Source organism: Coptis chinensis, chromosome 1 (genome assembly GCF_015680905.1).
Source record: "Coptis chinensis isolate HL-2020 chromosome 1, ASM1568090v1, whole genome shotgun sequence".
NCBI lineage: Eukaryota > Viridiplantae > Streptophyta > Magnoliopsida > Ranunculales > Ranunculaceae > Coptis > Coptis chinensis.
The window spans coordinates 24,835,464-24,851,030 of NC_141456.1; the positions used below are offsets into that span (position 1 = coordinate 24,835,464).

The following is a 15,567-nucleotide window of genomic DNA, read 5'->3' on the forward strand; positions in this document are numbered from 1 at the left end:
GATCCGTGGTCTATTTGGTGCCAGGGCGGCAGGGCCAAGGTGGATTAATTAGAGAAAGAACTCAGCGGTCCTAAAGGACTACATGCTATCTGTGCCCGACTCCAACAAGAACTGGAGGTTGCTGACCTGGCCAAACTCAAGGCTCAGGATGAGCTAAAGACCGCGGAGGCCTCCCATCAACTATATATGGATAGAGTCAACGACCATTTGAGCCATCAGTGGGAAGTACTCTTCCAATAGCATCAAGAGAGACTAGATGCCCTTACTCAACAGTACCAATCAAGAAAATTCTGCGGCTCTTCTATAGCAGCACAAGGTGGATATGGACAAGCTTCAAGAACGCTTTAAGACTTTGGCTGAAAAGAGGGTGGCAAAGAAGATCCAGGAGGAACATGATCAACTCCTCAGGGAGGGACGCCTTCTTCCTGAGAAGCTAGTCACCCCTATTGATGATGTCGCGGAAGATGCCACTGATGCTGCGGAATTGGCTGTGGAAAAAGCCCCTGAAGCTGTAGTAGCAGCTGTTGTGGATGGTTGTACTGCAGATGGATCTGCTATGGAAGATGCTATTGAACCTACTCCTGATGTAGTTTAGAGGTCCGATTCATTGTTGGTTTAAAGCTTAGACTATTTTGTTGCTCCCTTCTGCTTTACTATGTTATTGTTGTACTTATGTGTGAGAACTCATGACTCCATTTGTAAAGAATCAGTATTATGGATATTTTATTTTATGTACTTATTGTACACCCTTTACACATACTTTTGTTTCTCAATTGCAGAATTCTAATCCCCACTTGAAATTTGTTTGAACGCGAAATTATGAATTACCTTACTTTAATGATTTCTGAAACCTGTTATTTATCTTCCCCAATCCACTCTGGTTTCATAAGTTTGGATAATTTCCAATGGTGGTTAATGTACCATACTTGATAGTTTGGAACACACATTCTCGTTGTTCTTGTATTGTGTTCTATCACATCTTTCCTATCTCTTTATTTTTCCCAATGTATGATGTCTCCCTCAACTCTAAGCTTTGGGGACATCTCTATATGTTCCCGCTCTCTTTGATTGGCCCTGAAGCCTGCTAGGGGCAACTCACTTTGCCCCTAAGTTTGATTTGGACCTCATGTCCGCGAAGGGCTCGTCTTCCCCCCCGCTATCTCTATTCGGCCGTGAAGCATGTTGGGGGGGCAACTCATCTTGCCCCAAATTTGATTTGGACCTCATGTTCGTGAAGGCCCCCAAAATTTGATTGGGACATCTTATCCGCGAAGGGCTCGTCCCCCCAGCTGTCTTTCGTCGGCCATAAAACCTTTCATTACACGCAGTAGTACCTTCTCAAAAGTGTCGTTGTATTATTTATTTTGCAAACAGCTCAAGTCTCCCATACTAGAATTGCATTACATTTAAATGTATATTTTAACAATCTCACATTCCATGGCCTCTCTACCACCTTTCCTTCAACCGTTTGTAGCTTGTAAGTGCTGACTCCCCCTTTATCCACCACTGTATAGGGCCCTTCCCAGTTCGGACCCAACTTTCCATCGTTTTCTCTCCTAGTGCTAGGAGTCACTTTGCAGAGCACGAAATCTCCAACTTGGAATTGCCGCGACTTCACTCTCTTGTTATACTGTCTTTGCAAATGCTGGTGGTACTCCTCTAATCTGATTCGTGCGGTGTCTCTTTTTTCTTCTGCTAAATTCAAATCCTTTCCTCCATGACTTTAGTTCGGGTCATGGATGCCACCATCTCTGATGGAATCACAGCATCTACACCGTAAGCTAATGAGAGAGGAGTTTCTCGGGTGGAAGTCCGCGGTATAGTACGCTACGCCCAGAGGATATGATTCAGCTCATCAGCCCACGCCCCTTTCCTGTCTTCTAGTTTCCTCTTGAGGTTGTTCATTATGGTCTTGTTAGATGATTCAGCCTGTTCGTTGCCCTTTGGATTGTATGGGGTGGAGAATCCTTTCTATGCCTACAAGAAAGCTTTCACTTTTGATCCCGTGAACTGCGTTCCATTGTCCGCTATGATAAAATGAGGCAACCCAAATCTGCATATGATGTTTTTCCATAATAATTTAATCACCTGCTCCTCTTTCACCTGCTGCAATGGCATGGCTTCTATCCACTTGGTGAAATAATCGGTGGCCGCTAACATGAATCTCTTCTTGCCACTTGCTATGGGCAACGGACCTACTATATCCATGGCCCACATGGCAAAAGGCCAAGGACTTGATACATTATGCAACGGCTCCGTAGGTGCAAATATCAACTGGGAGAACCTCTGAAATTTTTTGCATTTCTTAGCAAAGTCCACTGCATCCCTTTTCATGTGTGGCCAAAAGTACCCCTAAATTAAAAAGTCGGTGTGTGGTGGTTCTTCCTGCTAAATGGCTCCCGCAGTCTCCCTCATGCAATTCTGCAAATACCTCTTGTGCCAACTTCAACTCGAGGCACTTCAGTAATGGCCCATTGAAATTCTTTCGATACAACTCTCCACCCAACAAGGTGTATCTCTAAGAAGTTTGTTCCAGCCTTCTCTTCTCGTTTTTATCAGCCACCTCTCTTCCAGACAAAAAGTGTTTGATAGGGTCTATCCACGCCCCCCCCCCCCTCTTCCTCCGTGGTTTGAAATACCCCTTCCGACTCCTCAGTGCTTGGTTTTTCCAACTTCGTTCCCTACTTTTATTATTCTTTTCTCAGATCCTGGGATTGCCGCCAATAGGTTAGCCAAGGCATCTGTATGTTAGTTTTCTCCGCAATCCAAGTGTATGAACTTGATATTTACAAACTTCGCGGCCTTTTTATGCAAAACCTCCAAATATTTCGCCATCCGTGGGCATCGAGCCGCGAATCCTCCGTTTGCTTGACACACGAACAAGTTTGAGTCCAAGTATACCGTCAACTACTATATTCCCAAATCCTCCACCATTCTCAATCCTGCTATCACAACCTCATATTCAGATTCATTATTCGATGCCACGAATCCCAGTTTCATTGCTTGTTCCATTCTTGTATTATCCGGGGTGACCAACACGGCTCCTATTCCACTGCATGTGTCTATTGCCAACCCATCCGCAAACACTTTCCATCTGTTCCTCTTATCCCAGGGGTCTAGAAGATCCTGATCTGTATCATGTTCGGGCACCATGACCATCTCTTCCCCCCACGTGGGATCCTCTGCCGGGAATTCCGTCAAAAACTCCGCCATATATAGCTTGGGCCTTTTCTGCTGTCCTGATATGATATTGGATTTCATAAGAATTGAGCATCATGACCCATTTTAGCATTCTCCCTGACTTCTCCGCCTTCAGTGCTTGCTTGAGGGGCATATTTGTTACAACCACTGCTGAATGCGATTTGAAGTAGGGTTTCAGTTTTAGTGCGGAGAAGATCAGCGCCAATGCATACTTCTCAATCCTACTGTATCAAGTCTTTGCATCCAACAAGGTTTTACTCTGAAAATACACTGACTTTTCTATTCTGTTGACAACTCAGACGAGGATTGAGCTAACCGCGTACTCTGTGACCCCCAGATACAGATACAATTTCTCCCCTTGTTCTGGCCGTGACAACAAATGATCTTTTCCCAAGTAACTTTCCAATTCCTGAAATGCATTCTCACATTCCGCAGTCCAAAGGAAATCTGGGGTACTCCTCAGCAATTGATACAACGGTCTACATTTATCCGAAGACTTTGAAATGAATATGTTCATAGCCGCGACCCTTCAAGCCAGTCAGTGTACCTCTTTGACGTTTTGAGGGGACGACATTTTTACCAAGGATCTTATTTGCTCGGGATTTGCCTCTATTCCGCGGTTAATAACAATGTAACCCAAAAACTTCCCTGTGGTCACTCCGAAAGTGCACTTCTCCGGATTGAGCTTCAGATTATGGGTTCATAGTATGCTAAATGTCTCCCTCATACCCTCTAGGTGTTCTTCCTCAGACATGCTCTCTTCCACCATGTTGTCAATGAAAATTTTAATTCCTTTTCAAATCTTGCCCTCAAACATCTTTTCTCCCAAGCGCTGGAAGGTGGCCCCGGCGTTCTTTAAGCCAAAAGGCATCCTCGTGTAATAGTATGTACCGCCTTCCACCACGAAAGTTGTCTTCTCCTGAGCCGGCCCATACATTGCGACTTGGTTGTATCCCATAGATGCGTCCATGAAAGAAAATATTTTGATGACAACCGTTCCATCCACTAACTCATCTACTCACGACATTGCATAACTGTCTTTAGGACACTCTAGGTTGACGTCTATGAAATCGACACACATACGGACTTTGTCGTTTTTCTTGGGTACCACGGCGACGTTGGACAACCATTTTGTGAATTCCACCTCTCTTATTATTCCCACCACTTTTAGTCTGGCTACCTCTTCACGAATCCCCTCCGCATACTTCGGCCTAATGCTTCTCATCTTTTGCCTCACAGGCTTCGCATCAGCATTCATGATGTGTAGGTGGTGACATGCAAAACTTGGATCTAAACCTGTGACATCCTCAATTACCTATGCAAATACATCTATATTTTTTGACAAGAACTATACCAGCTTGCTCTTCCACTCATCCGGTAAGTTGGACCCTACTGATGTAAATTTTGCTTCCTCCCCCATCCCTAAGTTCACTATTTCGATCTCATCAAGGGTTTTCGGTCCCATTGAAGGCTCCTCCTCTTCCTCCATGGCGACACTCTGCAATTGCTATGCGGACCTTTTCCCGATGTCAGAAGTCTCTCCTAGTGTTCTGTGGACCATACCTTTCACTGTCCCCTAATAGCTATTCTTAGCTGCCACTTGGTCACCGCGAACTTCGTACATGGGGAATCGAATCACTTGATCATATGTGGATGGTACCGCTTTCATTTCGTGTATCCACCACCTCCCCAAGATTGCATTGTATTGTGAATTTAAATCTACCACCATGAACCGGGTGAACACTGTCACCGGTCTCATTGTCAGAGGTAGCAAAAACTATCCCATAGGCTCAGTCATACTTCTGTTGAATCCATACAAGTTGGTCCACGAAGGTCTTAACTGTTTTGCATCTATCTTCATTTCCTCCATCGCCCCTCTGAATAGCAAGTCTACTGCACTACCGCAATCAATTAACACCCTTTTAACCATGTAATTGCCCATTGCTACTGTAATGACCAACGCGTCTTCGTGGGGGTAATCGACAGCTTTGAGGTCCGCATCAGTGAACACATACTATGCGATCCATTCCCTCTGCAAACCATGAACTTGGCTGCGAGGGCCCTACTACCTCATTGACCTCCTGAATACCCTCGGTTTGCCTTATCTTCTCTTTATGGGCATTGTGACTTAAAACGTCTCCGCTGAAGATCACATTGATCGTTCCAAGTATCCTACCCTGAACTGGTACCTACTCATCTTTCTGAGCTCCCGTTATAAACTCTCTTAACATTCCCGTCTATATCATCCTCTGAATCAACCATTTCAATGCGTAGCAATCATTAGTCTCATGATTCCGTATCTGGTGATATGCACAATATGGTTTACTCGTCATCTCCATTAGTGTGCTTTGTGGTCCTTCATAACCCTGAAGATTTTTTTTATCAAAGGCAAGATCTCACTCAGTGGCCTGTTCAGTGGTGTATGTTCCAACTCACGGTATGGTTTTCTCTCCCTATTCTCCCTCTTGACTCCCTCGCTACCTCTTTCGGGCCGCGATGAGTACCCGCGGTACCCACTATTCCCCCTCTTTGATGTCTCAGTTTTCCGATGATCCTCGCTCTTTTCTAAGGATAGTATGGCTTTCCCCAACCTTCTGGAATTCTTCTACATTGTATCCTCATACCTTATGTACTTTTCCCCATAGGCAAGGTCGCGATCTCGTTCTTAGCCACGGACTGATGTACGCCTATTCCTGGACCTAGGCCTCTTTCAAATGCTATTACCGTGGTTCTTTCATCCATGTTCTCCACCTTCAATGTCTCGGCTTTGAATCGGCACAAGAAATCCCTCACTGATTCCGCAAATCTCTGCCTAACGTTGAACAATGCGGCGATGTCTACCACCCGCCTTTTTTTATGTATGAAATGGTCTACGAATGCTTGCTCTAACTCCTGAAAATTATTTATGCTCCTTGACGGCAACCGATAGTACCAGTCGGACGCCCCACCCTTTAGGTTGGCTAGGAACATCATGCACCGCAGTCCATCATACTGCGCTTCTTGCCACAAAGGCATCTGTTGCCAAAAATGGTGAATGTGGTCCGTAGGATCACCTTTGCCATTGTACCTTTCAAATTTGGGTTGATTGAAACGTTTAGGAACCTCCAAAGCCCAAATGGTGTCAGCCAACAGGTTACGGTTTAGACCGGCCACCACTTGACTAGCCGCTCCTACTTGAACCCTCGTTTGCTGAAGGTTCGCCTCCCAGTCGTTGTTTATCATCTCCTGAACCTGTTCCATTGTGAGGCCGGTCACCGGGTTTTCGACTAGATTTGGCATTTCTTCTTCATTATCCAACCCCTCTCTCACTTCTTCCTCCTCTCTTTCTCTTTCTCTCCTGAGTGCGTCATTCTCCTCTCTCAACCTCATTATCTCTTCTTGCATAAGTCGTGTCTCCTCAGATGCCGAACCAGCGGTTGTATCCTCTCCTTGATCTCCCCTTTCATCACTCACCACCTCTTCGTCTGGCTTCTGCACTACTATCTTCTTTGGCCTACCTCTTCCTCTTTTTACTACTGTTTCCATCTCTCCGTTGCCTTCTTCTTTCTCAGTCCCCATAGACGGCACCAAATGTTGTATCACTCCTCTTCCTCTTCACTCTTTTTCTTTCTCTAGGTCTTTTTTCCTCTCACTTCTCAGATTTTCAATCCCCTTCTCTCTACTCTCTTCTTCTCTTTATACCCTCGCTCACTCTCTCCCATCCATACACTTGTCCTTCTATCCACCGTCCTCTTTTCTCCACGTACGCATTCCATATCCGCGGTTTAGGTATCCGCAGCCATGCTACCCTACTCCTTGACTCCCGTTGTTGTCTTGCTTTCTATACAGCTCACCGCTGACCCAGTCCACTTCTCCATATTGGGTCACTAGGCTTAACTCTGTTCATACTTAATAGGCGAGGAGTTGTGTTAAGATTAGTAGTCCTACATGGGAAGTTAGCCTGCTGATTAGTTTTGAGTTGGATGCTCCAAATTTAAGATCTTTTACACTTTGGCTATGTTTGTTTTTTCTCCACTGAACAGTCTGAAAAAAGCAACATCTGATTGTGTAAAACTCGGAGTTCAATTGCCTCCCAAAATTCAGAGAAAACCAAGCCTCTAATTCTATCTCGTAGCTATTGGATTTGGCCGCATTTCTATTTTCTAGAGCGCTGATTATGCAATGCCTCTTACATAGATAGAATACGCAAAGCTAACTAGATAACTGCTAAGCAGTAGGGGAGTAAGCGGAGGGTGGAGAAGAGAGAGAGAGAGAGATGGGTTTGTGGGTGGAGAGAGAGAGAGAGTTAGGGTTTGGTGGAGAGGGAGAGGGAGAAAGAGAGAGGGGGAGAGGGAACGAAAGAGGGAGAGAGAGGGAGGGATATGTGATGAACTGATGATAGACAGACATAAACCTACCAAACAACCTTTTGTCCCACATACTCCTACTCCTCCCAAAAACGTTCGCTCCGCTCACTTGATTATACCTCTCAACAATATATTTCATATTTAGAAAAGTTCTAGATGAAGTTTATATCCTTCAAGTGACCACAAATAGGACTGTTATATAAGTAGGTGTTACTTGTGTGGTTAACAGGCATCAAAGATTAAGATGAAGTTCATTTCCGCCTCTTGCTTTTTCTTTGTTCTACTGGTCTTTCTCTCAGGTTAGTAAATCTTCCCAATCTTATTACCACCTGTTCTGTTCACTTTTGCGCTCCTAATCTCCTAATCCGCATGAACAATGAATTTGTACAAACAATGTTATTTAGAGTTGATAATGATTATGCAGTAGAGGACATAGCAACCAAGGTGCACGCAGAAGATTATTGCGCTGACGCTAATTTTATCGGGATGTGCGGGTACGTGGTCAATGCCGAAATCTGTTATGAACGCTGCAAAAAGTATCGTCGAATTGGGCGGTGTGTACCCCAACCAGGAATGCTTCCCAACTGCTTGTGCGTAAATAGTATTTTTTGTTGATTTATGTGTGTCCTTCGGGAGTCTTAATGCATCATTTCATCTCATTAATTACTCTCTGTATATATATACGAGATATTAATAAATATATTCTACTTCAAAGTAGAAAACATAAATCTTCGTTGAGCAGCAGTTGTCACTTCGGCCTGTCGCAGTGGCTTCATGGTCTACTTCAGAAAAATAAGAACATAAAATTGCATATACATCAACGTGATATGGGAGTTTTGTTTCCCTTGGCACACCTCCGATCTGCATTTTCTCAATACAAGCAGGTTGTGCACAAGAGGATGGTTGGTAACATTCACATCAATTCTCCACTGTATCTATTAGAGCATCCAAATGCGGCAGATTATTTCTTCCATATATATATAACCGGCGTAGCAGCTTATTACTTGTGAATAAAATAACTCATAAGCCAACAAGTGGGGATGCTGTTAGCTTGTTACCTATGTAGTTTCTAACATACTCTCACTCATTAGGTACATCAGGCTAATTGGTATATAACTCTAAATTTCAACCTGCAACCTTTTCAACATCGTACTTGAGGCCCTTAAGCGTCAACGAAAATTATGTCTATCCTAAGTGACTTTAGAATGCATTAATCCTCCTGGTAAAGTAAATAATGCCATCGTTTCGCAAAGGTTCATAGTAAATTAGTAATATAGTACACGTTCAAGAAACCCACGGTTTGATCATATCTTCCAAGGCCTGCTCATATCATCCCTTCCAAATTGACTAAGGAAGTAAATTGGGCTGTCAACATGTCTAAAGCAGTCAGTTGGCACAAGTAGCACAACTAAGAACCTAATTCACGTACTAATTTATGCCGACCATAAGGTTGTTGAGAAGATTTGACTCTCAACAAAGTCCGAACACTACCCAACTAAAACTTGTTTGTCTTATTACAGTAGTCGCCTTAATGTATGTCACTCTATATCATTCTCATTCGAGCCTTCTTTTTCTACGTGGTCTTCAAGCAACCTCACAGCTTTGACGGGGATGTGTACCACCCCCATGGTTCATCAGAGATGTACTGTGTAACTTGCTTCACGGTCAAGTAGTTTTCAAGTCCCCTGCAGAAAAGGTATACAAAAGATGACATGCTATATAATCCCAAAAATAAAAAATATATATAAATAAACAACTAAAATTTCAAAGTAAAACCATTCTTACCATTGTCCTAGTTCCCGTCCAAAGCCACTACGTTTGTTGCCACCCCAAGGAGCTTGACAAAAGCAAGGTTGAGAGCAGTTCACCCACACAATCCCAGCCTGAAGGGCCTGCAGAACACAAAAGAACAAAGCTTTGTCTTGGAACTTCGTATAAAACCCTAAAAATATCAGAAGGATGAGAGTGATTCAACTCAAAATCATACCTTTGTCATTCTCTCACACCTTTCCAGATCATTGGAAATCACAGCAGCACCCAAGCCATAGCTATAATGGAATACACAGATTAACAGATTTCCCAAAGGTAAATTTTAAGCTAAAAGGCTAGCTCACATAAGGGAAAAAAAATGAATAATTCGAAGTTGATGATAAACTCACTGAGTATCATTTGCAAGATCAATCGCTTCATCTTCACTTCTAAACGTTTTGACACACAGTACAGGTCCGAAAACCTCCTCCCTCCAAACTTGCATAGAGGTATCTACGTCTGTGATGATGGTGGGTTCAATGAAGAACCCTTTGTTCAAATGCTGCCATGAGTTTACAAAAATATGTTATCATCATTTACTTTGCATGAAGTAGTTCAAATGACACCCATTATATGAATTTACCTGAGGGCGGCGCCCACCACACAGAACAGTGGCACCTTCACTTTTAGCTGTTGATATGAACTTCAATATCTTCTCATACTAAAGAAGTAAAGGAATACATATTAGCCAGAGCCCATCTCTTGCAATTGCATTAGATAGAACAGTTTCAGAATGGGATAACACACCTACAAATAGTCAAATTACGTGTCTAAAATTTTCTTTAAAGCAATCATGAAAAACATTCACAATTTTCAATTTTGTAAAGAAATTAAGACCTTCATATAGTTTAGAGATTAAGAGATTATCCTTCATACAGTTTTAAGATGTCAAGAATTCTAAACAGCCATATCATTTAAGAAAGTGCGTAGAGAGAGAATGCAAAAACTCATGGTGTTCTCTACTGATGAAAATTTTCAACATTTTTCCTATTGCGAGAAAACATTCATGGTTATGCTCAAAACAAATCGAGACACATGACTGAGGGCAAAAATCAGCAAAGGAACCAAGGAATTCCATTAATAAAGATTTTACTCAGCTCATACAAAAATCATAAAAATGCTTCGTTTTTTTTTTCTTGTCCTGTGATCTTCTTTTCAACCTATCTACCTCTACTGGACAGAATATGTAACTGTCATGAATGAAGGATAAATTCCAACTCTTCTACTATGACATCAGCCAAAAGTTGGATTGATTACAACTTCTTTGGTCAGGGTCTAGAGCTACTTATCGTTCGAAGAACAATTAACCCTCGTGAGTCGGGGCTGATGATGTTAGCCTTCAGGACAAGCGGGCGCTGACCCCTTCAGAGCTGTTCGTAATGGCCTTCACTCTTTCAGGCCAGATGGACCAAAGAGAAAGAGAGTCCTTGTAAAGGTAGTAGAGGCTCTTGTTGATGTGGAAGGGATGGTACTACTTAAGTGACAATGATTTCATTTCACTGCATAGCACCTAGTTGCTTGCGTTGTATGCAAGATCTCTACATAGAAAGAGGTTTCACAAAACAAAACAAAACAAAGTATTTGCCCGTAATTTTATGGACAATCAAAATGGAGAACAGAACAGGGGCAAAGTTATAGAAAAGCTGAGTAAATAAGTTCGTTATTTCTGAAAATAAAAATTTGGAATTCAGAACAATTCTCAAAGAAAATATGTCCAGCATTAGAAAATTACAATACCTGCCCTCCACTAACAACAGGGCCAAGCCTGCACCCCTCCTCCAAGGGATCTGCAATCTTGATGTTTTTGGTCCAGCTGACGAGTTTCTGTAGAAATTCATCGGCAATGCTTTCCTGATATAATACAGCAATATAAACGTAAGCTCACTAAAATTTTGTTTACAACAGAGAACACAACGAAACTATTAAAGCAGCTGTTCTGAAACATATCACACCAGCAATATTTAGCACCCACTGTCAAAGTCTTTGTGCCACATAAAGTCACAAATTCAATAATGAATGAGAAAGTGGAGTTCATGTAGGGTTACATGATATTGCATGTCCTTTAGTTTCACATTCCCTCATTTCTTCAAGACTAGACACAACCAACTATTTCTCTTTTCTTAATGAAATGCACCAAGAAGGCCTTGACGGCGAAAGCATGTATGTATGGTAAACTGACTAATCCTATCAAATTGTCAAAAAAATTATTTTGCGCCATGGAAAATTTGAAAATTAATCATGATTCCAATAATCACATAAAAAATAACAAATAGAAAGAAAAAGCAGAATAGCATGAATCAAGTGCTTAATTGTTGCAACAGGTTAGCACCATTTGAATAAAAAGTTTGTTATAATTCATTTAGACCAAAAATATGCATTAGAACTACACAAAACTTTAAATCTACTTCGAACGCATACATGTACAAGAAGACGAGATGTTGCACTGCAGATTTGACCATTTGTCCAAAAGCAACCAAAAATAGTCCACTCAGCAGCTGTTAAAAACCCGAAACATCATCATTATATTACAGAATTAACAAGAAAGTTTGTTTAGTATTTACTATTTATACAAAGATGCGATTGAGGTGACTCTGGGCCCAAAATATAGCATAATAGGAACTTAAGAAGACGGTCAGATGCCACAAATTGAATGGGGTGGGTTATAACATGCATTTGATTCCTATTGTAAATTTAAAAGCAAAATAGAAAAATACACTGCATATCTTGTGAGGCGATGCACCAATTGCTGCATATTTATCAAATAAAAAAAAAAAAAAACTTTAACGACAATCGGACACTAACCTTTATCAAGGTCTACATCCTCAAATACAACGATTGGACTTTTGCCACCAAGTTCCAATGAAACAGGCTGTGATCAACGAAGCAATAAGGGGTGAAGATAAAGAGGATGCAAAGTTTATGCATAAATGTCGGAGAAAAATTGCATGCTTTATCACACCTTGACCATTTGAGCTGCTGCAGCCATGATCCTGCTACCGGTTGCAGTACTTCCAGTAAAGGCAATCTGATTAAGAGCCAATGTTACTACAAGGACGAATGCTAGAAAAGAAAAAGAAAAAACACAGAAGAAGGATACAAATCAAGAAGACAACTGGACCTTGTCCACATGAGGATGAGAAGCCAAAGGAGCACCAGCATCTGGGCCTAAACCAGTCAGAATATTTAGGACGCCAGGTGGAAGTCCTACTTCTCTACAAACATCTGCCAACTCCAAACAAGTCCTGAAAATGGAAATAAAAATGAACATCTATAGAGATAATTACAGCTCCAAAGAGCACAAAAAGGGACAATGAAGGGAAGGAAAGTAAACCATACAAGGACGACAATTCAGAGGGCTTCAGTATTGCTGCACAACCAGCTGCCAAAGCTGGAGCAACTTTCCATGTAGCCATCAAAAGAGGGTAATTCCTGCAAGGAAATTAAATAAGTTAAAAAAACGGATAAACATTAAGAATATGATTAAACTTTAAACGTAATTCTTAGTAAACATCTGTGGATGAATAAATAAATCGAAATCTAACATGGAAACTCAGTTCTGTAATGAAACAACTGTTATATGGTAAATTTTGTTTAAACCCTCAAGCTGAAGTCTTGTGATATGAAGGCAGCCATTCAAAAGTCGAACTCACTGCTCAACACGTTAAATACAGAACTTGATATTTGGCTAATAAAAGTATTTATGAAGCCACTTCACCATACAGATAGTTCTGATATATAACAGCACAAATCACATTAGTCTACAAAGATATGTATTTCTTCCCTCAGCAACTACATGTAACCCAACAACCATGAGAACCAAAGATCAAACGAAAATACAGTCTTTTCTAGTAGATATGCAATAAGTTTCTTCAAATAGATTACAAGAAATTGAAAGTTTTAACCATAAAAATTGAAAGTTTGAACCATAACCTTTCGTTTATAGCTGACCTAGAATCCTTATAATGTATTATTCTGCACCAGAGTGTTTCATACAAACATCTAGTCTTCAAAGGTGAGAAATGGTTCATACTTTTAGCACTGGAATCATATATGATATATATAAGAACCAAACATCACAGTTTACATGTGTAGACTTATAAAGTCACAAAGTCGTACAACGGGACAAGATCACACACCGTCCAACAATTGTAAACATTATTATAATGGAAGTCACAAACGATGTTCTCTCTATGTAGTAATTAGATAAACATGTAAATCAATAATGAAAATAAAATTAAAAAAAAAAAAAAAAATGAATACCAAGGAGTAATGAGGCCAACAACACCAATAGGTTCTGTAAGAACATGACTCTTGAATGTCTCCATAGGAAGAGTGATAGGAGCCTTTTGCTTTGCATCTAGTCCTTCAGCAAGTTCCGCATAATACTCAAAACATCCCGCCACATCATCCTACAAAAAAAAAAAGGATCGGATCAGACACATCATATATGTGCATTACATTCAAACAAAGCTATAGTTTTAAGTAACACATACAATATCCCATGATGCTTCATCTAGTGGCTTCCCTGAATCTATTGACTCCAACTTAGCCAACTCAACTTTTCTTTCTGTCACCTACATAAACCCAACAAAAAATTTAGAATTCAAAACAAAATAATAATCATCAACAATTAAATTAAACATACCTTAGCAGCTATAGCGCGTAAATACTTAGCGCGATGGGCCCCAGATGCTGAAGCCCAATCACGGCCACGATTCTTAGCAAGTGCTGCACGTGCAGCAGTGACAGCTATCTCTACATCTTCTGCAGTTGCTGCTGGTATATCACCAATGATTTGTTCAGTAGCGGGATTGATGACGGGGATACGGTTTTTTTTTATGGGCTCAGTCCATTGACCGTTTATGAAAAGTTGACGAGAGGGGATTGGGATCGAAGCAGCCATGATGATTTGGTGATCCAAGTTTTTTTTCTTGTTGGAGTATAAATAGACAAGTACGGAGATGATCAAGTACAAGTGTGAGTGTACAAGTCAAAGAGTTTGGGGCTTTGTGTTCATGGGGAACTATTATATTATACTTTGCTATTATTTCGGGAATGGGATAAGAGTGATTGATTCGGAAATGCCGTAAATATCTGACACACGTGATTCCGTGTTGGATCGTTTTTGGTACAAAAGGTATTGGGTACTCAGACGTATTACGGGAAATACACGAATCGGACCTCAAATAATTAGCGACCATACCTGTTTGAGGGCGTTCAAAATATTGACCCACGTTGTATTCCAAAACAGGACGTCAGACCCACTTACTGAATAATACTATTTTACCTTTTTAAAATACATATAATTATTTTGTTACCCTTTTGTACTTAATTAAGCTCCCCTAAAATCTCTTTTTCAAAACCAATTTTTGTTTCTCTCGTCCTTTCCTTCTCTCTGTCATATCTCTTTCTCTTTTCTTCCATTATCGAAATTGTTTCTGTAAAGGAGTGATATTCTCATTCAGGAATATCAAGCACGTACTCAGCATGGTGGAAATACCACACCGACCTATGACTTACTTCTCTGACTTGCATCACTAGCTCGCATACACGAGCTATGAGATCGCTCTATAACAGATCGTATCACTACGCAGATCGTTTCAAATCATGACTCAGCCTATCTTCTAGAAATAATCATGACTAAAGCTGCACTTACACAAATCACTGCCGCAAGCTACTAACCACTGCCGCAAACTATTAACCACTGCTACTAATCCCCATCATTACAACATGCCTACTAACATAGTTCTCATATACCTTCACAATCTCCACCCTACATTTGTGTTGATCTTTATACGTGTTGGGTTAAGATTCACTTTCACCACCTATAAATACCTCCCATATGAACTATGTCAGACCTGATTCTTCTCTCCCCTCAGAATCAAGAGTAAGATACGTAGGTAGTTCGCTCGTAGAACGAACTCGGTCTTTCCAATAATCAATCCCTTTTCCCCTCATTACCTTGTATGTAAAGGAATACTAAAACGCTCATTTACATTGACACCGTCTGTGGTCTTGATTTCTTGAGAAACCACTTAACAACTCCCAAAACCAAAAAGACAATTTTTCAAGCCCACGAAGCATGACAAGTCTTGAAGCTCAAATCCAGAGTCTAGCAGGTCAATTAGGTACAATGAACGAACAAATCACACTGCTCAGGCAGGAGAACGTCACACTACGCGTGTAAGTGGACACGCAAAATCCACCAAGT

At 41.1% G+C, this 15,567-nt stretch overlaps 1 protein-coding gene and 1 long non-coding RNA gene across 2 annotated transcripts; one reads left to right on the forward strand and one right to left on the reverse strand.

Annotated features, from left to right (window-relative positions):
• Positions 1–7,713: 7,713 nt before the first annotated feature.
• On the forward strand, positions 7,714–8,210 carry LOC147523104 (uncharacterized). The gene is made up of 2 exons (XR_015215609.1): positions 7,714–7,846; positions 7,972–8,210. It is a non-coding gene; the product is annotated as an uncharacterized LOC147523104 (long non-coding RNA).
• A 580-nt stretch (positions 8,211–8,790) lies between these two features.
• Positions 8,791–14,418, reverse strand: LOC147523105 (aminoaldehyde dehydrogenase 2, peroxisomal). The gene is made up of 14 exons (XM_086596917.1): positions 14,002–14,418; positions 13,850–13,930; positions 13,617–13,765; positions 12,693–12,785; positions 12,475–12,598; positions 12,316–12,381; positions 12,159–12,225; positions 11,775–11,851; positions 11,094–11,207; positions 9,940–10,017; positions 9,707–9,858; positions 9,535–9,595; positions 9,333–9,439; positions 8,791–9,232 (listed from the first exon to the last, which is right to left on the reverse strand). The coding sequence occupies exons 1-14, from the start codon at positions 14,257–14,259 to the stop codon at positions 9,142–9,144; spliced, it is 1,518 nt and encodes a 505-aa protein (XP_086453043.1). The 5' UTR covers positions 14,260–14,418; the 3' UTR covers positions 8,791–9,141.
• Between the last annotated feature and the right edge of the window lie 1,149 nt (positions 14,419–15,567).

Excerpts from the sequence above, each read along its gene's own strand:
- LOC147523105 (XM_086596917.1), bottom strand. The coding sequence starts at position 14,259 with ATGGCTGCTTCGATCCCAATCCCCTCTCGTCAACTTTTCATAAACGGT. Across the intron at positions 11,208-11,774 it reads CATCTCGTCTTCTTGTACAT|GAAAGCATTGCCGATGAATT; the intron begins GTATGCGTTCGA and ends GTATTATATCAG. Across the intron at positions 9,596-9,706 it reads GATCTTGCAAATGATACTCA|CTATGGCTTGGGTGCTGCTG; the intron begins GTGAGTTTATCA and ends ATTCCATTATAG.